The sequence below is a fragment of the Vulpes vulpes genome, chromosome 12 (assembly GCF_048418805.1).
Source record: "Vulpes vulpes isolate BD-2025 chromosome 12, VulVul3, whole genome shotgun sequence".
Classification (NCBI taxonomy): domain Eukaryota; kingdom Metazoa; phylum Chordata; class Mammalia; order Carnivora; family Canidae; genus Vulpes; species Vulpes vulpes.
Window position 1 is genome coordinate 147,325,690 of NC_132791.1, and position 22,397 is coordinate 147,348,086.

Consider the following 22,397-nt stretch of genomic DNA (forward strand, 5'->3'; position numbering starts at 1 on the left):
AAATAATAACATCCTGAAAGAATATGTAATTTCTTAGAAATAACTGATCAATTTATTTTTTAATATTTGTTAAACTTAGTATTACTTTTTGCTCTAATTTGTGCCGTAAAATTATAAACTTTTTTGGTAATATTTTGTTCTGTTGAAACCAAATATGAGATTACCACAATGATGAGATGAAATTCAATGAGACTAGGTGGAGTGGAGAGGGGAAACATTCCTAATGTTGTAGGAGATAAAGTAAACGAAGATTAATCTGGAAAGTAAAGAGCTCTAGGAAACATCTGATTTTGGTTTAGGCAAGTAAATGTAATAGTGGTGAGTTACCACTAAGGGAGGCAATAAGGGGGAGAGGATAGTTTGGGGTCAAGATAACAAATTCATTTTGGGACATCTTGAGTAGGAGATGCCTATTACCCATGTTGGTGGTTATCCAATGCATAGTAGTAAATATGCATGCAGAATTCAGAGGAGAGCCTGAGTAGAGATGAGGCTTTGGGGATTATTGACAGATAGGCATAGTAAACAAGGAAGACAAAGGCTAAAAAGTTATCACTGAGCCTGGGAATTAGGAAGTCATGGGTAACTTTGGCAAGTGCCATTTCAGCAGGATAGCAGAGCAGCAGGCTGGATAACCTATTTGGATCTAAATAACAAAACAGCACACTCTAAGTTTTGATTAAATGGGACTAGAAAGTTGTCTAGTTCTCCCCTTCTGTCTTTTTAGCTCCTAATGTATGATGGCAACAGGTGATTTTCCTGAGACTGATATAATTGAAAGCCATAGGTTCATATGTTTTCATGCTGTCTTTCTACTTAATACTTTCTCTGGCTTTGAAGATAATTGTTTTTAGAATAAAAAAAGGCTCCTCTAGCTATGAAGATTCCACTTTTGCGGGTGGAGTAAAGTAAACCTCATAAGCTTGAGAACTTCATCTTTTATCCCTCTAATTGTCTATATTTCCTTCTGGCTTTTTTTTTTTTTTTTTTTTTTTTTAATTTTTTTATTTATTTATGATAGTCATACAGAGAGAAAGAGAGAGGCAGAGACACAGGCGGAGGGAGAAGCAGGCTCCATGCACCGGGAGCCCGACGTGGGATTCGATCCCGGGTCTCCAGGATTGCGCCCTGGGCCAAAGGCAGGCGCCAAACCGCTGCGCCACCCAGGGATCCCTCCTTCTGGCTTTTAATGAGACTTTAGCCCAGGGCTCTATACAAAAGAGGAACTAAATTAATAGTTGTTGAATGATTTGTATATAAAGGTAACAGAGAAGTTTATCACCTTCAGATTACAAATATATGTCAATTAGTCTTTGAAAGCAAGACAAATTCAGAGTAATTAAGAGATTAATATATACTGAAAGGACAGAAGATAAGGCTAGATCACCTTACATGAACTTCTATAATGTTCTGTGGCTTTTGATGTGGCTATTCCAGACCATGTCTTGTAGTAATCATTAAATGAGACTGCTTTAATTGATCTGAAAATATACATTAAAATCACATAATGAATATTTGCACGTTTCTTTTTTAAAATTATTTTATCAGAGTAGATTGTTTCAGATAACAATACCCGGCCATAAGACATTACACTGATTTGCAATTTTTAACAAATGATCTAATATATTAATTTCCCCACTAATACATACAAATCACAAAAAGGAAAAACTATCTAAAACATATTTCAAAAATAAATGCAAAAAGTGTACACCCATGTGTACATTTTTTTAAAGATTTTATTTATTTATTCATGAGAGACAGAGAGAGAGAGAGAGAGAGGCAGAGACATAGGCAGAGGGAGAAGTAGGCTCTGTGCAGGGAACCCGATGTGGGACTTGATCCCAGGACTCAGGATCATGCCCTAAGCCGAAGGCAGACACTCAACTGCTGAGCTACCCAAGCATCCCCATGTATTCATTTTAAAAAGAAAAACACAAGTTTAAGATATCTGCCTTTCACGACTAACATTAAAAAAGAATTTTAAGAAAAGCATCACACTTGCATATTTTCTCTTTCTACAATAAAGTTTTCTTAAATATTGATGCCAAATTTTAGTAAAGCTACCTTTGTTTCCTTTTTATTATGAGGAGAAATAAAACACCAGAATTGAGATCAGTTAATTTTCATACAGAATCTGGCCATTTTCACAGAGGGAGAAAAACTCACTTTTCTAACAGTCCTGCCGGCATGTTTCCTTCCCTGTGCTAATATTACTTTAGCCTTAATGGGAGAGCAAAGGTTGTTATAACATATTGAACAGGATTTGTGAAACACTTAAGTAAGTTCACTTCTAATTTTTTCTCCCCGCAAATATTTTACTTGCAGAGATTCTCAACACTCTACAAACAAAATATTCCTTTGGGATGTTCTTCAGACATGTGAAATCACCAATTAGCTGGCTTAAATAGATGCAGAAACATCAGATGTAAAAGATCTAATTTACGTCCGTTTTGAATTTGAAGTCCTCAGCTCTCTGAAGGAAGAAGCAACTTTTCGGTCAGAACAAGTACACCAGCATTAATTTTTTTATAGGTGAATTGTAGGTACTTTAAAGTAAATATTGGCCTTGATTTGGAAATTCATGGGACAATATCTAAATTCTTTACTGCATCATTTACTTAAGTGATAATTACAGATATCTAATTTTAAGAGTAACATTTTTCAGATATATTATTGTTTTTGCAATCACACTTTAGTAGAAATCTAAAACTGGATAAAGATAAATTAATCACTACCATTATTGTTTCCAGAGCTACCTGCGGAGCTTTACACCACTAAATGACATATTAAACCAACATTAATTTTGCCAACGAAATGTTTCAGCATTTGGCAAAAGAGGTAACAAAATGAAAGGCTGCATTATATCTCCTGCATGAAAAAGCTTGTGATCAATTTGCTGTCACAGATCATTTAGCAGACAACAATGACCCAAGAGGAAGGAAACTGTCAACACACTGTCTTGTGAAAGAAAATACACCGTCTTTAAGCACAATCGTCTCCATTGTTTTTTTTGTCTGTTTGACGAGACGACCCCTGACCCTCTCCCTTCCCAGCAGTGTCCTGTTCAATTTCAAACTGTTAGCCTTCAGGGGCTTTCTTTTCTTCCCCAGAATAATTAAAAATATTACCCTAAAAGGTATAACTTTGGTATAGTTTGAATATACAAAGCAGAAGGTCTTAAACATTTGAGAATATTGCATTTTCAATTCTGTAAAAGAAACAGTGCCTTAAAATAAGAGAACATGAACACTTGTTATGATTATTCAGATAGGCTACTAAGTTTACAGGGAAGTATGAAAAACACATGTGTTTATAATTTGAAACATTAACAAGAGTTTATTGAGTATTATCATTGGCATTATGAATATGAAAAAGTAGAAGACATAATTTAAAACTGAGTATCAGAGCTTATTATCCTATTGGGAAAATAAGATATATACCTAAATTGGCTAATAGAATAACTTTATATATTAGCATATAAACTGTTTCATCATTTAACACAGACATTTGGAAATGACAATGACAGATACTTCTTTGGCAGTGGTACTAAGCTAAAAAGGTTGGAAGAGAGAGATGTAACTTTGTCTTGGGAGTCTTTAGGGAAGGAGTCACTTGGGATATGGACCTGGAACAGTTGGGAGAGGCATTTCAGGCAAGGAGAGCAGTACTAGTAATGGCTCAGAAGAGAAGGAGCATGGTGTGTGCACTTCCACAGATAGAGCATGTTGGGGGATGAGACAACAGTAACGAGATCATTGACTAGAGTGGAGAGTTCCAATTTCAGAGGAATTAGAATTTGATAAAATAACTGAAAATAGGCAACTCAGGTCTTCAGATTTAGGCAGAGAATGGGCTAGAGTTGACTCAGTAATCTGATTTATTAGGTGATAGAGAGTAATCAGAAGTTCTTGAATAAGGCAAGTAAATTATGAACCGAGTGTGTGAGTAAGAGTTTTTTCTGGCATTAGTATGCGGAGTAGAGTATATGAGAGATTAAATGCAGGGAGACAAGTTAGGAAAGAGATGCAGTAATTCAGGCAAGAAATGCAGAGCTAAGAGAGGGTGGGAGCAGAGACTATGAAGGGGAGGAGATGAATCTCTGACATGCTAATGAAATGACTAGGCTGGTTTTCTGATAGGGTGTGAAAGGTGAAGGAATCTACGGGTCAAATATTCTTCTAAAGCCCAGAAGACCATTTAATTTTACTATTAACAGAAAGCACCTAGAGATTCTGAAGTAAAATATGAGTTTAAATTTAAACATGGGTTTTAGGTGATGACCTTTAGGAGTGTGACTGAGAAATTGAGACTGGAAGTAAGAGATTTGGGTCAAATCAACATAAAGGTTGATAGATGATGCCATTAGGGAAAACAAACACAGAAAGAGTAAGTAAGTGTTTAGAAAAGAAAGATCAGAAACCAATTAAGAGTTAAGAAGAGCCAGTGAAGGAAACAAGAACATTCATTAAGGGAAGAAGAGAGATGGGGTAGTGCTAGTTCATGGAAGCAACACTGATCACAGATCATCATAACTAATACCATAATGAAAAGTTTAAAATATTGCTAGAAACAGGAGTGAAATAGTTAGCTGCCCAGAGTCACATAGCTAATAAGTAGTGGTACCTGAGAATTTTATTTTATTTTTTTAAGATTTTATTTATTTATTCATGAGAGACACAGAGAGGAAGAGAGAGGCAGAGACACAGGGAGAGGGAGAAGCAGGCTCCATGCAGGGAGCCCGATGTGGGACTCCATCCTGGGTCTCTAGGATCACGCCCTGGGCTGAAGGTGGCGCTAAACCGCTGAGCCACCCAGGCTGCCCAGAACCTGAGAATTTTAACACAGGCCAGATGATTCCAGAGCCTGTACTCTTAATCATGATATTACACAACTAAACACAACTCTCCAGAGAGTTGTAGGGGTTTAATCAGTAGACTCGTAAGTTTGAGCCCCATGCTGGGTGTAGAGATGAAAGAGAAAGAAAGAAAAAAGACAGAAAGAAAGAGCAAGAGAGAGAAAGAAAGAAATTGACATGGAACTGTATAAACTTACCTGGTAAGTTTATCTGGATCTTTAGGAAACTCAAGGCTGTTCTCTCTCACTGTAAAGAAAAATATGAAAGGATTCTGGTTGACTTGGAAGAATGAATACATAGCTTTATGTAAACTCTTTCCAAAGTCTCAATAAAATGGTAATAAAAGAATAAAAATAAAGTATAAAACCTCAAGAAGAGGAAAAGAAAAATAGGTAAGAAAAAGTTTCACAGTGAGAGGTGCCTGAATGGCTCAGTCAGTTAAGCATCCAACTTGTGATTTCAACTCAGATCATGATCTCAGGTCATGAGATCAAGCCCAGTGATGAGCTCTCCATCTAGTTCTGTGTGGAGCCCTGTGTTGGGCTCCACACTCAGCAGGAAGTCTGCTTCTTTCCCTCTCCCTCTTCCTCTGCCCCTTCCTCTGTTCACACATCCTCTCTCTTTCTCTCTAAAATAAATAAATCTTTTAAAACAATTTCTTTCAAGATAAAAGATGTCAAGTGGTAATTGTCTTAGCCAGAAATTTGAAACCTAATGACATGATGAGGGACACCAATAAAAAGCACGCAGATTTACACTTCAGAACTTAAGAAACAATGTAGGAAACAACACTTGGAAAGTGCCCTACAGTTTGATTCTACTGCATCTCTGGCAAACACCTGGTCTGACTCAACTCAAGCCTGAAGTGGCCCTAGACCAATCCACTAACAACACAGGGACAAAAGCCTGTTTCTGACAGGAAAAGAGAGCCACTAAGATGACTGAAGGCAAAAACAGGTCATCTACAATAGCGGTGCATGTACAACACACTCAGGAGGCAACCCTGAATAACAAGGTTCTGGTGAACAGGAGACATGTGCAGTAGGGCACTACAGGACTCTTCTTCATATGTCACTACTTCCAATAGAAGGAGACATTACTGACCTTCCTAACACAAAGACACAGACACAGAGTTAGACAAAATGAGGAGACAGAGGAATATGCCTCAAATGAAAGAACAGGGCAAAATCATAGCAAGAGAGCTAAACAAAATGGAAATAAGTAATATGTCTGATAGAGAATTTAAAGTAATGGTCACAAAGATATTCACTGTATTTTATAAAAGAATGGAGGACCTCAAAGAGACCCTCAAAAAAGATATGGAAAAACATAAAAAAGAACCAATCAGAAATGAAGAACTCAATAACTAAAATTAAAACTACACTAAATGGAATAAAGAGCAGCCTAGAGGAAGCAAAAAAACGGATCCGTGCTGTGGAAAACAGAGTAATAGAAAGGAATCAAGCTGAATAGGAGAGAGAAAAAATAAAAATGAAAATAAACTAAGGGAACTCAGTAACACTATCAAGCATAATAACATTTGCATAATAGGGATCCCAGGAGAAGAGAGAGAGGAGGAGGGTAGAAAATGTATTTGAAGAAATAATAACTGAAAACTTCCCAAATCCGGGGAAGGAAACAGAAATCCAAATTCAGGAGGCACAGAGAGCCCCCAAGAAAATCAACCCAAGGAGGTCCACATAGAGATACACTATAATTAAAATGGTAAAAAGTAGTGAAAAAGATTATTTTTAAAGCAACAAGAGAAAAGAAAACAGTTACATACAAGAGAAACCTTGTAAGGCTACCAGCTGATTTTTCAGCGAAAACTTTGCAGACCAGAGAGTGGCATGATATATTCAAAATGCTGAAAGAAAAAAACCCTGCACTCAAGAATATTCTATCCAGCAAGGCTATCATTCTGAAAAGAAGGAGAGAGAGAGTTTTCCAGACGAACAAAAGTTAAAGGAATTCATCACCACTAAACCAGCCCTACAAGAAGTGTTAAAAGTGTCTTTCAGTGGAATAGAAAGACTATAAACATGAGTAAGAAAAGTAGGAAGCACAAAAGCAGTACAATTAAATATATCTATAAAAATCAGTCAACAGATTCATAAATTAAAAGTATGTACAGTATAACACAATATACCTAAAACAGGGGGAGAGGAGTAATCAATGGGTTCAAACCTAAGTGACCATCAACTTCATATAAACTGTTACATGCATATGATGCTATATATAAACCTAATGGTAACCACAAGTCAAAAACCAGTAACGCATATGCAAAGTACTAACCTATCAATAGTTAATTTGAATGTAAATGGACTAAACACTCCAATCAGAAGACACAAGATAACAGAATGGATAAAGGAGTAAGACCCATCTATATGCTGCCTCAAAAAGACTCATTTCAGACCTAAAGATACATGCATATTGAAAGTGAAGGGATGGGAAAGCATTTATCATGCAAACGGAAGTAAAAAGAAAGCTGGCGTAGCAATACAAATATTGGACAAAATAGATTTTAAACCAAGACTGTAACAAAGAGAAAAAGGGACACTATACAATCATAAAGGGAAAAATCCAACAAGAAAATATAACAATTGTAAATATTTATGCACCCAAATTCATAAAGCAGTTAATAATAAGCATAAAAGAAGAAATTGACAGAAATACAGAAATAGCAGGGGACTTTAACACCCCACTCATGTCATTGGATAGATTATCCAAACAGATAATCAATAAGGAAACAGTGGCTTTGAAGGATACATTGGATCAGATGGTCTAACAGACATTCACAGCTTTCTATCCTGAAACAGCATAATACACATTCTTTTCAAGATCACACAGAACATTCTTTAGATCACGTTAGGCCACAAAACAAGTCTGAACCAATTCGGAAAGACTGAAATCACACTACACATCTTTTCCAACCACAACACTATGAAACTATAGATCACCTGCAAGAAAAACTCTGGAAAGAACACAAATACATGCTACTAACAATGAATGGGTCAACCAGGAAATCAAAAAGCATATAAAAAAATACAGGGAGACAGATGAAAACAAAAATACAGTGGTCTAAAATCTTTGGGTTGCAGCAAAAGTTGTTCTTTGAAAGAAGTTTAGGGGCACCTGGGTGGCTCAGGTGGTTAAGCATCTGCCTTTGGCTCAGGTCATGATCCCAGGGTCCTGGGATCAAGCCCCGCATCAGCTCCCTCCTCAGAGGGGAGTCTGCTTCTCCCTCTCCCTCTGCCCACCACCTTGTTCATGCTTGCTCTGTCACTCTCTCAAATAAATAAATAAAATCTTTTAAAAAAAATGAAAGAAGTTTAAAGGAATACAGGCCTCAAGAAGCAAGAAAAATCTCAATCTAACCTTACACCTAAAGGAGCTAGAAAAAGAAGAACAAACAAAACTTAAAACCAGTAAAAGGAAGGAAATAATCAAGGTTAGAGCATAAATAAACAAAATAGAAAATAAAAAATAGAACAAATCAATGAAATCAGGAGATGGTTCTTTAAAAATATCAACAAAACTGATAAAACTTTAGCCAGACTCATAAAAAGAAAAAAGGGAGAGAGAGAGAACTCAAAAACCAGAAATGAAAGAGGAAAAATAACAAGTGACATCATAGAAATACAAAGGTTTATAGGAGAATATTATAAAAATTCATATGCCAAAAACCTAGAAGAAATAGATAAATTTCTACCTCCCAAAACTGTAGCAGGAAGAAATAGAAAACTTGAACACAGGGAGCCCGATGTGGGACTCGATCCCGGGTCTCCAGGATCAGGCCCTGGGCTGATTCCCCATTCATTTGGGGAAAAAATGATTCATATAATTTGTTCTTTGAAGCTATAAACATATTTCTTTGATAGAAAATAAATAATATTTTTAGTTAAAACTAGCAACTAGATACTTTGCTGAAAGTTACTGGACTACCTGGTACAATGAAATACAAACAAGAAAAAAAGAAGTTTCTAATTTTGCCAAGGAGATCCACACACACCATCCTGTTAAACTTGGTCGCTGTATCTCCTGACATCTATGAATAACAGGCTATCTATAACAACAACGTCATCATCAACAACCACACTAGGTCTGTACAATGGTGCTAAAGCTCATGTTCCTTTTTTTTTTTTTTAAGATTTTATTTATTTATTCATGAGAGACAGAGAGAGAGAGAGAGAGAGAGAGAGAGGCAGAGACACAGGCAGATCAAGAAGCAGGCTCCATGCAGGGAGCCTGATGTGGGAATTGATCCTGGGACTCCAGAATCAGGCCCTGGGCCGAAGGCAGGCGCTAAACCACTGAGCCACCCAGGGATCCCCAAGCTCATGTTCTTTAGTGAGCAAGCTATGCTATTGGACTAAATTTCTTTTTTGCTGACATCCAGGAAGGCGTATTCCTGCAACTAACAGTAAAAAACAGTCCCTCTAAAGAGAAAAACCAAACCAGAAGTCCTATGAGACATCACCTACTTTAAGCACAGAACCCATTTTCTTTAAAATTGTTCTACTGTTAGGAGGATGAAACAAACAAAAAAAGCTGTCAATGAACTAATTCAGAGCATGAACTGAAGAAGGATCAAATGCCTATCACAGTATCTTCCTAACCACAAGAAGAATGGGATGGATTTGCAGAATGACCAGGTTTTTTTTAAAGCTGTAGGATATAAATTAGTATTATAATCTCCCTAATATTTCTATAATTCCTCTCTATTCTAATGATCACTGTCATAATATCTGGCAGTTATTATATTAGTTTATTCAGATAAATATCTGAAACTTATTAGTATGACTCTCCTTTACTTAGCAAAAGTTACAGGAATATGCCTGGCGAAAAGAAAAATTATGTCAGGTGTGACCACTGATAGTGAGTTTTACTATTTTTATACTCTTCTATTTTCTTTCAACCAAAGATTTTTAAAGATTATATAAACTTGATGCTTAAAAAAAAAAACCATGATAGGGATCCCTGGGTGGCGCAGCGGTTTGGCACCTGCCTTTGGCCCAGGGCGCGATCCTGGAGATCCGGGATCGAATCCCACAACGGGCTCCCGGTGCATGGAACCTGCTTCTCCCTCTGCCTATGTTTCTGCCTCTCTCTCTCTCTCTCTGTGACTATCATAAAATAAATAAAAAATTAAAAAAAAAATAAAAAAAATTTAAAAACCATGATAAACAGAAGATAAATATTATTTGACTATATAACCACATAGAAATAAAAATTCACTCAGCTTGGGAAAAAAGTACATACAGGCTTATATAATATCTCTTTGTGACACTTTAGTAAATAAGTAGCAATACAAAAGCTGGGAAGCAAGATAGCTGTTATGCGTTATCTCCTTCCAGACCTCTTCTCCTCCCTCTTCCAAGTTTTCATAAACAAGTTGAGGCCTAAGTTGGAAAGTACTTGAAAAATCCCTTTGTTAGTCCAACTCTCAACACTGAGTAAGAAGCTCTCTCACAGCATCCACAAAAAAGAGCTCTTAAACTTTACTACCTGAACACTAGTTCTCAAAGCAGGCTATTAGTGATGGCAGCCTTTTCCATTCTTAAGCAACGTGAATTTTTAGAAAGTTCTCCCTCCTGCCAGCCAGGATCTGGATGGGCGTTACCACCAGGGATGCTTACAACTTCCATGGCATTTGCTGGTAAGAGAGATCAGTCAGGCATCCAAGTGACTATGTAATTTGTTGTGCAAACCGGAGCACAAAGTCAAAGGGGATGCTAGAAATAATTATACCAGGACTGTCCTGGGCAGTCTGGGACTCACTATCAGTAAGGGAGAGAGGGCCCAGGTCCAAAAGAGGAGGGCAGGATTGGGGAATGTCTTTGAGACCCCTACCTTGAGCTGGGGCTGGGCTCAGAGCTTAACATGTTCTTGTCAATTACACCAAGTTCAAGACCTAGCTGCTCAGGCTAGGCAAGCAACACGTTATGTAAGGTTTGGGGAATGAGAGGCATTTGCATGTCTGCATGCCAAATACCAGGCTTAGGCTTAGGATAAAAAATTAATTCCAGACCACTGATTATGAGGGGAAAGTCCCCAATATAGTCAAGGTATGTTCTGGTACAAGGCAGGGCCAACCCGGCAGATTCTGAACTATAGCAGCTACAATCTAGTAGGCCTGGGGAAGGTAGAGCTGAGTGTAGCTACTTTAGTTTTTTGAAACAACAAAGAAGAAACTGCCGTTTTCTATATGAAAGTCTTTCAAATATTTGAAAACAGCTTTTACAACTGCCTTTTGTCATTTCTTCCATCAGCTAAATATATACAGTTTCTTCAGCTCAGTAAATGTGCTGCTCCAAATTGAGCATGCTGGTATTCCAGACAAGGGCCCACCACATCAGAGTGGAGTGGAGTTATCATACAACACATGCCTAGTGGAAGGGCACTTTCTATTAGTGGTTCACATTAAGTTTATGATCAAATAGCTCCCCAAGAATTTTTTTATAGAGTTCTGCTATCAAGTCAGGCCTCTCCCATTCTTTACTTGGAAATTTTAATCCTTTGATCCAAGTGAATGACTTTATGCTCATTCCATTAAATTTGTAGGCACAAGGGAAGGGGAATGCCTAGTTTGAAGCTCTGGCTCTGCAGCTTGCTCTCTGCGGCCTTAGCCAACCACTTCATCAATGATCCTCAGCTCCTACTGAGGAAGAGTCTGAGGATCAGATGAATAAACATATGTAAAAGCATTCTGTAAACTATGAAGTAAAATCAAGATCTAAGTTTACACATATTTTTTCATTTGTTCATTCTACAAATTTTTATTCAATACCTACAACCAGAGCCTACACTGGATACTGAGGATATAGTTCTGGCCTATAATCAACACCTACAGAGATGACACCATTCGCTGGCCCTTGAGTTTCTCACTTATACAATAAACTATCTGTTCCAGTTTTGTGTTACTTAGAAATGTGGCAATTCCCTTTATGCTTTTTCTAGACCTCTTTATTAACATTTGAAATCGATGAAAGATGATTCTTGCAGCATTCTAGTGACACTTTTCAAGTAGTTACAAGTAATTCTCACTGGATGCAGTTTTTCACAGACATCCACATAGTTCTAGACTACCATATAATTTAGGGTGAATGAGTTTTATGCAACTTCTTTCCCACTCCTTGCCCCTTAGCAGATGTCTCTGCTATATCATGGACACTCTTTCCCTTGGAAGCTGCAGGAAGTCACTCTCTTCATGGTACCCAAGGCTACCACTCCTAGTCTGGCTGAGATGACAAGCAAACTTATAACTATTTACTGTCTTGGATTTCCACATATTTCACCAACATAACTAAAGAATATAGTGAAAACCTGCCAAAGTACTATTTGCTGTTGCTCATCAGCAGGGTGATTTGGCAACTGGGGCAGCTTTTCTGCCTGGATTGATGGTACAGCTGGAGAAGCAAAAGAGTGAAGGATGGCATCTAGTGGGCAGGTGGACAAAAGGAAGGGCTGACTTCTCTCCAGTTTCTTTCTCATCATTCTTTTTGGCAAGGCAAACCCAAAATTTGTTGCACAGAATCATTTGCCATAGAAAAGCCTTTAAAACCAGTTTTTAAATTTCCATTTACCAGGCTATGGATATAGTTTTTTTTTGGATATACTTTTATTACAGAATATTTCTTTAAAATGGTAGTACCACAGAGCTCAATGGAAGGTTAAGTAATATAAATTGTTCATTCATTCATTGCACAAATAGTAACTGAGCAGAAAAGATACAGTAGTAGATGCTACAGTATTCTGGTAGGTCAGAAATGTGGTCAGAGTGATGCAATAGGATTCCTCCGTGTACTAACCAGCTTCAAAACTCAAGGAATGTTTGAGGGACTCCACAACAATCATGAAATGTTTGAAGGCACCAAAATGGATGCCTAATCGACATTGCTTGATTTGCACCAGACTCAAAGTGCTGTGGAGGAGCACTTGAACTTCCTCACAATTGTACAGACCCAGCTAATGGACTGGCAGACCCTGGAAGGGGACTGGAAAAAGAAACGGGACATCTGAAAGAAAAAGCATGTGAGAGATCCCTTTGGCAGAATGAGTCTGAACAGCAAGGCTTGCTATTAGGGAGATAATGACAGCAGCCGCTATGCCTGGCTGCTGTGCACAGCTGGGCAGGATATAGAGGAAAGAACTATGTCACTGGGGGCCCAATCCTCATTTGTGATGAACTCCTCTGGCATAAGGAGCCAACAGTATTATTCTGCTAACTACAAAGAGAACACAGAAGCAGTAGAAATGCTGGGTTAAATCATGAAGAGGTAAAACTAGGGTATCAAAAAACTACTCCACCACCACCAGTCAAGAAAGCAGAAAGATTGAAGAGCCTCAGGTATCATTTCCACATGGACTCTTAGAAGGAATACCTTCAGGGATGATCTCTTCCAAACAAAAAGCTGAACACTTTGCTAATCAAGAGGAAAGGAGTCCCAGTTCAGTAAGATCTGGGGTACTGCAGGTGAAATCTGGGAAATATCCATCATAGAACAAAGAGTTAAAATCAGATGTCATATCTTTATGATGGGTAAATAAGTTTTAGTCAGTACCATCTATCCATATGACTAGAACATTTAAAACTACTAAGCTTATGATTGCTGATAATCTCTAAAGAACCACTTTTTAATTGTTTTGTTTTGTTTTTTTTTTTGATAACTGATTGGCTTGACAAACAGGTACAGTAGGAGAAATCTTAGGATGATTTCATTACTGAAAATGGATACAGAAAATACTTTATATAACAGTTATTTGCTAGATCATTTATTTGCTATAAATGCATAATTAATAATGGCAAAAACAATAAGTAGGCAGTTCTTACATTGTATTGGTTGGCTGAAAAGTCTTAGAACTATTTGTTTGTACAGAGATTCATCTTTAATCAGCATTCGGGCTGCTTCCAAATTCACTGGATTTTCTAGAACTGGATTAGAAAGCATAACCTATAAGAAAAAATATAAACATTCTTAAACTCTTTTGCTAGAGCAAAAAGACAAGCCAACACATCCAACAGTAACAAGCGTTTATTACATGCCTACTCTGTATCCATCTGGAGACAGATACAAAGACAAATGAGACATGGCCCTTACTCTCAGGGAACTCTTGGTCTATCTTGGTTTTATTTTTTATTTATTTTTTATTTTTTAATTTGTTTTCTATCTTGGCTTTATACTGTTGTATATTCAAGAGCCAAACATTAGGATCAAAGCAAGCTACAAGTTCCTTCCTCTAGCCTATTCTTTTTTATCACATGAATTTAAATTTGATTTACATATAAAGGAAACTAGACATTAGGCAACACTGAAACATTTCCGTTAAAAAAATAAGTGTAATTTTTAACATATTATTTAGGTCATGGATAAACAAATATATGTAGTAAGGCTATGTATACTTCAACATCCCTCCAGATTATTGAATGATTAATTTGGCATCTATAGTTTTCTATTGCTGCTGTAACTAATTAGTGCAAATTTAGCAGCTTAACACAATACAAATTTATTATTTCACATTTTGGTAGGCAGGAAGTCTAAGGTGGTTAGTCTGGTTTCTCTTTTCCAGATTTAACAAGACTAAAATCAAAGTGTCAGCTGGTTACACTCTCATCAGAGGTTCTGAAAGAACGTTTCCAAGCTCAAGTTGTTTTTAGCTGAATTCAGTCCCTTATCTTTGTAGGACTGAGATCACTGTTTCCTTGCTGGCTATTAGCTTGGGGCCATTCTTAGCTCCAAGAGGTCTCTCGCAGGTTACATTTGGACCCCAACATCTCACAGCAATTAAGGTATGAAAAATCCTTCTTATGCTTGGAATCTCTCTGATGTTTCCTCCTGCCACATACATTCTCCTCCCACTCTATTTCTCTGACTGACTCTTCTGCTTTCCTCTCCTATTGTTAAGGGGGTCACATAATTACTTTGGGTCCGCCTCTATAATTCAGGATAACCTTCCTATTTTAAGGTCAGCTGATTAGTAACTGCAATTCCATCTGCAAAACCCTTTAACAGCAGTAAGTAGATTAGATTGAATAACCAGAGGATGGAAGTCTTGGAGCAATATCTTTAAAATTCTGCCTGCTATAGTACATGTGCATCTAGACTAAATAGGGGTCCTGGAGTAACCAAAACTTTTCGGCCAGACCATGATCTTGTTTATCTAACACCTCAAAATTATTATTTGCCCAAATTGCAAATATGTATTCAATAATTTCAGTATTCTGAATATAACATGCAAATTAGATAAGATGCAGCCAAGATAATAACTACAAGAACACCTAAGCATAGATGAAGGTCAAAATGGATAACTGTGACTTAAGTGTCATGGAAATGATGACACTCATCACTAATGAAAGCAATAATCTGTTGTCTGATATTTCAAAGGCAGTAAGAATTTACTGCTGTTATTTGAGCTTTCTGTTTGGAAAACACATTTGAGCTATATCTCCAAGAGTATTCTAAGTTGCTTAAATAAGGATTCAGTGTGGATTACACCAAACTTTTCAAAGTGGGTAGGAAGCAGATGAAATCTATCTTCAAGAACAAGTTTTTGGTCTTTAGCTGGAGTGATAATCCTACTCAGAGAGGCACATCTGGTAAAGTTTATTCAATAGTCTTCACATTGACACTGTGCCTAAGACCTTTTGATATTATGTGTACACAAGCTACTAAGTATACTTAATGATTTTTAATAACTGGAATATATTAAAATGTATGAGTCAGAAACCCTGCTAAAATAGTAAAAAGAAAAGGTCTAACTTTTATTTTTTTAATATTTTACTTATTTATTCATGAGAGACACAGAGAGAGAGAGAGGCAGAGACACAGGCTGAGGGAGAAGCAGGCTCCATGCAGAGAGCCCAATGCAAGACTCAATCCAGGGACTCCAGGATCACGCCCTGGGCTGCAGGTGGCGCTAAACCACTGAGCCACTCAGGTGTCCCAGGTCCAACTTTTAAATGAGCCATGTCATGTGATAGTGTGGAACAACAAAGCAGCTTTCCAGAGGAAAAGTACAAAAAAACTGGAGCATTAGTAAACAATGGCAACAATAGGTACTATTTATAATTTCCAATTAGTTAAGGCCTGTGAATTTGGAATTCCTTTTATGGATGGTGTTGCTATTTATCTTTGCATTAAGTACAAGTGTTCTTATAATCTTCTGTAAGATTATAAAAGTTTTAGGAGATGATTAGTATATTTAGACTTTAAATTTTTTACACACCATTTCAAAAAGCCACTCCCCTGAAAAAAAATGTGATCATTATACATAATCTCATCTATTTTCTTTTTTAAGATTTTGTTTGTTTATTCATGAAAGAGATACAGAGAGAGGCAGAGACACAGGTAGAGGGAGAAGCAGGCTCCTCGCAGGGAGCCCGATGTCGGAGTTGATCCTGAGACCAGGATCATGCCCTGAGCCAAAGGCAGATGCTCAACCGCTGAGCCACCCAGGCATCCCTATGTCTCATCTATTATTCAAAGCAAAGTACTCAGAAATTATGGTTTATTCGTGTACTGTCCATTACAGTGGGCACCAGCCATATGTGGCTATTAAAATTGAAATTAAACAAAATAAATGAAAAAAACAGTTCTCCTCAGTTACACTAGCAACATTTCAAGGGCGCAATAATCAAGTGACTAGTGCCTACTGTATTGGACAGCATAGATATTGGATATTTCTGTCAGCACAGAAAGTTCTACTGGGAAGCACTGGCCTTGAGAGGGCTATTAGATAGCCATTAAAATATTAGATTCAACAATAGGAAAATTACTTGGCATAAAATGGTCAGTGAAAAATAGGTTAAATAACTTATACATATAAACCATAATTGGAACAAAGTAAAAAAAATTCAGGTTCATTTTTTCATTAATGTTATTTAGCATTTACTGTCAGCATTGTCCTGGGTATTGGAGATGAACTGGACCTGCTTCCTGACCTCAAGGAGTTTGTAGTCCAGTAAGGGAAGCTTGTAATCCAATAGGGGAAGACAGGTAAGAAAACAGTATGTGCGCTACAGTATTATATCCCTCTGATAGAAATTTCCTTCGAGTACCACGCAATGGGTGGGAGACAAAAGAAATCCCTCAAATACCAAAGCCATCAATTCTACCTCTGAAGAAAGTCCGGAAAGGCATCCCAGTGGAGGACTCATTGGCCCTGACTCTTCCAATGTAGTCAGCTGCTTCCCGGACAGATTGAGCAAAAGGGAAGGAGAAAATGAGTTGCCAGTCAGAAACTGGACTGAGCACTTTTTAAGGTGCAAGACTCACTTGGGTTTGTAACTTTAGAATTGAGAACTCTATAAATACTGTTTTTAACCTGGATTGAACCAAGCACTGTGAGTAAAGAAAAGCATGAAGATATAATAGGAATGGGGCTGCACTGTGCTGTTAGGGCGAGTCTGAAGCCCAGGTGTCAGGAAATAGAACTGACATTAACCTTGCAGTGAATGGGCAACTGAAAGATTACACAAAAATATGGGAGAAAATATTAGCGGGAAATGCTAATCACATTAGGGATGGGGTTTTTCTTTATAACTTTCAGTGATTTTCTTTTCCTTTCTATTTTTTTTTTTAATTAGAGAGAGAGAGAGAGAGAGAGAGAGAGAATGAACCAGTGCACGAGGGTGGGGAGGGGAAAGCGAGAAGGAAGAAGAGAGAAAAGTCTAAGCAGGCTCCCTGCTGAGCACAGAGCTGTGAAACAACGTTTTACTATTATTTTTTTTTTTTAAGATTTATTTATGTGGGACGCCTGGGTGGCTCAGCGGTTAAGCGTCTGCCTTTGGCTCAGGGCGTGATCCTGGAGTCCTGGGATTGGGTCGCATGTCGGGCTTCCTGCATGGGGCCTGCTTCTCCCTCTGCCTGTGTCTCTGTCTCTTTCATGAATAAACAGGTAAAATCTTAAAAAAAAAAAAAGTTAAAAAAAAAAGAGATTTATTTATGCATTTTAGAGAGGGAAGGAGGGGCAAAGGGAGAGAGAGAATCTCAAGCAGGCTCCATGCCCAGTGCAGAGCCTGACTTGAGGCTTGATCTCACAACCCTGAGATCATGGCCTGAGCTGGAATAGAGCCAGATACTTAATTGACTAAGCTACCAGGAACCTTCAGTTTTACTATTCTTAAGGCAGATTCTAATTTAGGTGGAATAGACAGAAATAGGACTCAAGTTGAAGGAATCCAAAAGATCAACCCCAGATATTTGCAAATTATGTTCACTTACTTTAGATTTTGCTCAAATGTCTCTTTCCTAACATGGCCTAGCACATGTAGGTGCTCAGCACATATTTGCAGAGTGAATGAGTGAATACATTTGAACACTTAATCTTTAAAAAAGACTGCTTTCCTCGGTGCACTAAGATGACTAGACAGAAATTTTTTTTCAGAAATAAAAAAGTGGGATTTGTATTATAATTTTATGTGTTTGAGAGAATTCAGTTAAGCCAGAATATGTAAGTATTCTAGATAATCAAAATTTAATAGATTATCTTCAGATAATATTAATGAGTAGGTACATGGAAACATTACTGAGCTGGATTATAGGTGGTCAAAGCAAGTGCTATTAAAATAATTTATTTTAGGACCAGATGAGAAAGGAGGTTCATTGAGGGTCAGAAATAACACAACACTGAGGCATGCTTCTAAGGACAATGTGTGAATCCAGGGGGCAAAGGAGCATTCCAGAGACAGTATCAATCTGAGAGGAAGACACAATCCCTGCTTTAATTGTTCACTGGGTTTGATATGAAAGTTTACAAAAGAGCAAGTAGCAAAGGATAAAGCTGAACACTTTAAATTGTAGCTATCTGATTCACCTTTCTGAGGAAGGCAACACTCATGAATGAGGAAAGATCCACTTCCAATATTATGAAGTTAGAAGCCAAAAGAAAACTTAAGACTATATTTCTAAAATTGAAACCATCCAGTTCTTTTTTTTTCCCCAAAGATTTTATTTATTTATGAGAGAGAGATAGAGAGAGAGAGACAGAGACAGAGACACAGGCAGAGGGAGAAGCAGGCTCCATGCAGGGAGCCTGACGTGGGACTCCATCCTGAGTCTCCTGTCTGTCTCCAGGATCATGCCCTGAGCTGAAGGTGGCACTAAACCACTGAGCCACCTGGGCTGCCCCTATCCAGTTCTTTTTTTTAAATAAAATATGTATTCTTTCATTGTAAAGGGCCTTAACTATCAATTTCACTTTAAAATAATAATCTTTCTAAGTTCCACTCTATAGCCTTGGTATAAAAATTCTATTGATTTAAAAAAGCTTATTCAAATCCTTCAAACAAACAAACAAAAAAACAAATCCTTCAAACATTTAAATATTCATTGCACATCTTATTCCTTATATTTTGAGTAACTGAGATAATTGACAGAATTAAAGAGTGTTATATTAATCTCTTCTTACCTGGAGAGTAAGTAAGATGCTGCTCAATGTATAGTTTGTATTCCACTTTTCAGGGTCATCCAAAAAATCTATACAGACTCGACCAGTATTTTGATCTACTGCATTAAAATAACACATGAATATTGACACGTGTCATAAAATTATTTAAGATTTATGAACATCAAAATATCATAGGCAAAATCAGAAAGCAAAAGACAAAGCAGAAAAGTATTTTCAGTGAAGATGACGGATAGCTGATATAGTGTAGCTATTAAAGGCATGGGTTTCAGTATAAGATACACAGAGATCCGAATGTTGACTCCCTGACTTGTCAGCTCTGCAATGTTGAGCAATTTAACTTCACTTCTCTAGGTCTAACTTTCCTTATATGTGAGATGGGGATATGATGAAAGTACCTTCCGTCACTGAAAAGAACTTAAAAATATTTAATAGAGTACCTGATGTGTAGCAACTTCCCCCCAAGTGATAGGTATCATTTTAATAACTGTCTTATTGATATATAAAAAAACTTCAACAAATGAATAAGGGAAACATTTCTGCTATATTTTTAAAGTTTTTTTTTATTTATTCATGAGAGCGCACAGACACACGCAGAGGGAGGAGAAGCAGGCTCCATGCAGGAGTCTGATGTGTGACTTGATCCCGGAACTCCAGGATCACGTCCTGAGCCAAAGGTAGGTGCTCAATCGCTGAGCCACTCAGGCATCCCACATTTCTACTCTAATAGGAAAATCTTGCAATAAAAAGTTAAGAACTAAAAAGAAAATTTTGAGAAGGTGAAAAGAGAGGTGTTGGATTTGACACTGTACTGTAAAACTACAATAATGATAACTGCAGCGTGGGACATGAGATTAAGCAATGTGGTAAGAGCCTTTAGAAACAAATCCTGGCCAAAAAAAAAGAAAAAGAAAAAAAAATCCTGGCATGTATTAAAATTGTTGTATGTTAAAAAATAAAATAAAATTGTTGTATGTTAAAAGTGCAATGATGACTCAGCAGCAAAAGAAGAGTATCAACAAATGGCATTAACAAGTGCTGTGAGGGCACCTGGGTGGTTAAGTAAGTGGTAGAGCATCTGCCTTTGGCTCAGGGTGTGACCCCAGGGTCCTGGGATCAAGTCCTTCATCGGGCTCCCCACAGGGAGCCTGCTTCTCCCTCTGCCTATGTCTCTGCCTCTCTCTCTCTCTCTGTCTCTCATGAATGGAAAAATATAATCTTTAAAAACAACAAGTGTTGTGCAAACTACTCATTGTCCTCAGGTTAGGCTTCCTTTCTTCCATCTCTTCTGGAATAAGGAGCACTATGCCTGCCCCCACCCTCACCCCCAGTCTCAATCCCTGTGGTTTTAGATAAATACGTGGTTGCCCACATTTTCCCCAGCCTTTCCTCCAGCAAGATGTGGCTATGTAACTATGTTGTAATCGTGGGATTTCAGTGGAAGGAAAGTGTGCAATTTCTAGATCATACTTCCTGAAGGAAGCTATTTTGCCTTGTCTTTTCCTCTTCCCACTGGCTGGAAATGGCCACAGAGTAAAAGTATTACATCCAAAAATGATACCTGCACATTGAGGATGGTGAAACCTCCCTGCCAGCTTTGTTCTATTATACACAGAGCAGAAAGATACATAGAAGCTTGGCCTATGCCCTAACACAATTAATTAAATCAGTATTTTTTTTTAAATGGAGTTAAATGGGAAAATAAGACTATATAATAACTAAAAGAATATTAAAATGATGATTTGATTGTGTTTGGGGGAAACAATCATCTAAGTTTAAAGGTAACTGCAAGGGCAGCCTGGGTGGCTCAGGGGTTTAGCACCGCCTTCGGCCCAGGGCCTGATCCTGGAGGCCTGGGACTGAGTCCCACGTCGGGCTCCCTGCGACATGAAAAAATGTTTAACTCACAAGTATTCAAAGATGAGCTTGTTAAAATTAACACTGAGATTCTTATCAAATTGGCAAAAAAAATGTCTTTGAAGTTTCAATGCTCAAATTTGGAGTGCTAAAATGAGGACTTTAGACACAGTGACTGGTAGAAGTGTAAAAAACATCCCGAAAGGGAACTTGGCTTTAGGCCTCTAAAGAGAACTATATAGAGCCATCCTTTGCAGTTTGGGGGCTAATAAATAATACTCCCCTCCTCTCAAGCTTATGGATAAGGAGACAGACCTAAGTGTTGAAAGATGGAAGTGAAAAAATATCAGCTTTACTGTAGGTAAGACTGAATTGGAAAATGCATGTGATCTGTGGCCTTCATTGAGCTCCACAAAAGCTCCCCCCCCCCCCCCCCCCCCCCCCCCGCCGCTTTGAACTAAACACCCAACCTGATGGCCTACCTGTGTCCTGCCTGGAGAAAGAGAGAGGGCACCCATTCTAAGGGAAGACTGGTAGGAAAGAAAGTGCTGAGCCACAAATGTTCACTTTTTTCTCCTATTTCCCCAACAAGTAAGTCACTCAAGGACTGAGGGAGGGAAAGAAGAAAAATCACAGGTTTTCTGTACTTTCCCTTCTAGAGACAGAGGTTCTCTGTACTCTGTGGAAATGGAAGGTATAAGGACTCAGGGATGAGAGCACTGACCTCTCACTACATTTAACTGGTAACTCCACAGGTGTTTATGGTAAGCAAGTAATAGCAAATGTACACAGTAAATTGTGTACCATTAATTTAATTTTATCCCTTAAAAATAAGTGTTTTTTTTTTAAGATTTTTATTTACTTATTCATGAAAGACACACAGAGAGAGAGAGGCAGAGACACAGGCAGAGGGAGAAGTAGGCTCCCTGCGGGGAGCCTGATGCAGCACTCGATCCCAGGACCCCAGGATCATGCCCTGAGCAGAAGGCAGATGCTCAACCACTAAGCCACCCAGGTGCGCCCAAAATAAGTTTTAGTTACAAACTAATAATGTACTTGGAAAAAAATTATATAAATATACATAAAGTAAAATATGAAACCTCCCTTGCCTATTATGCCACTCTTTAGAGTGAGTTATTATCAGTTGGCCTGGAGGTGCCTAGGTGGCTCCGTCGGTTAAGCATCTGAGTCTTGGTTTCAGCTCAGGTCATGATCCCAGGTCCTTGGGATCAAGCCTTGCATCAGACTCCCCCTCTGCCCCTACCCCCTATTCATGCAC

At 38.0% G+C, this 22,397-nt stretch overlaps 1 protein-coding gene across 4 annotated transcripts in view; it reads right to left on the bottom strand.

The window, feature by feature from the left end:
• UBE2U (ubiquitin conjugating enzyme E2 U) overlaps positions 1-22,397 on the bottom strand; it is a 50,324-nt gene that overhangs the window by 22,159 nt on the left and 5,768 nt on the right. For 2 of the 4 annotated variants that reach the window (XM_025983238.2, XM_025983237.2), the window contains 4 exons: positions 19,265-19,362; positions 13,689-13,809; positions 5,053-5,101; positions 1,393-1,481 (listed from right to left, as the gene is read on the bottom strand). In XM_025983238.2, coding sequence (XP_025839023.2) covers positions 1,393-1,481; positions 5,053-5,101; positions 13,689-13,809; positions 19,265-19,362 — 357 coding nt within the window. The remainder of the gene's footprint in view (positions 1-1,392; positions 1,482-5,052; positions 5,102-13,688; positions 13,810-19,264; positions 19,363-22,397) is intronic. The other 2 variants (XM_025983240.2, XM_072730720.1) reach the window with 2 other exon arrangements.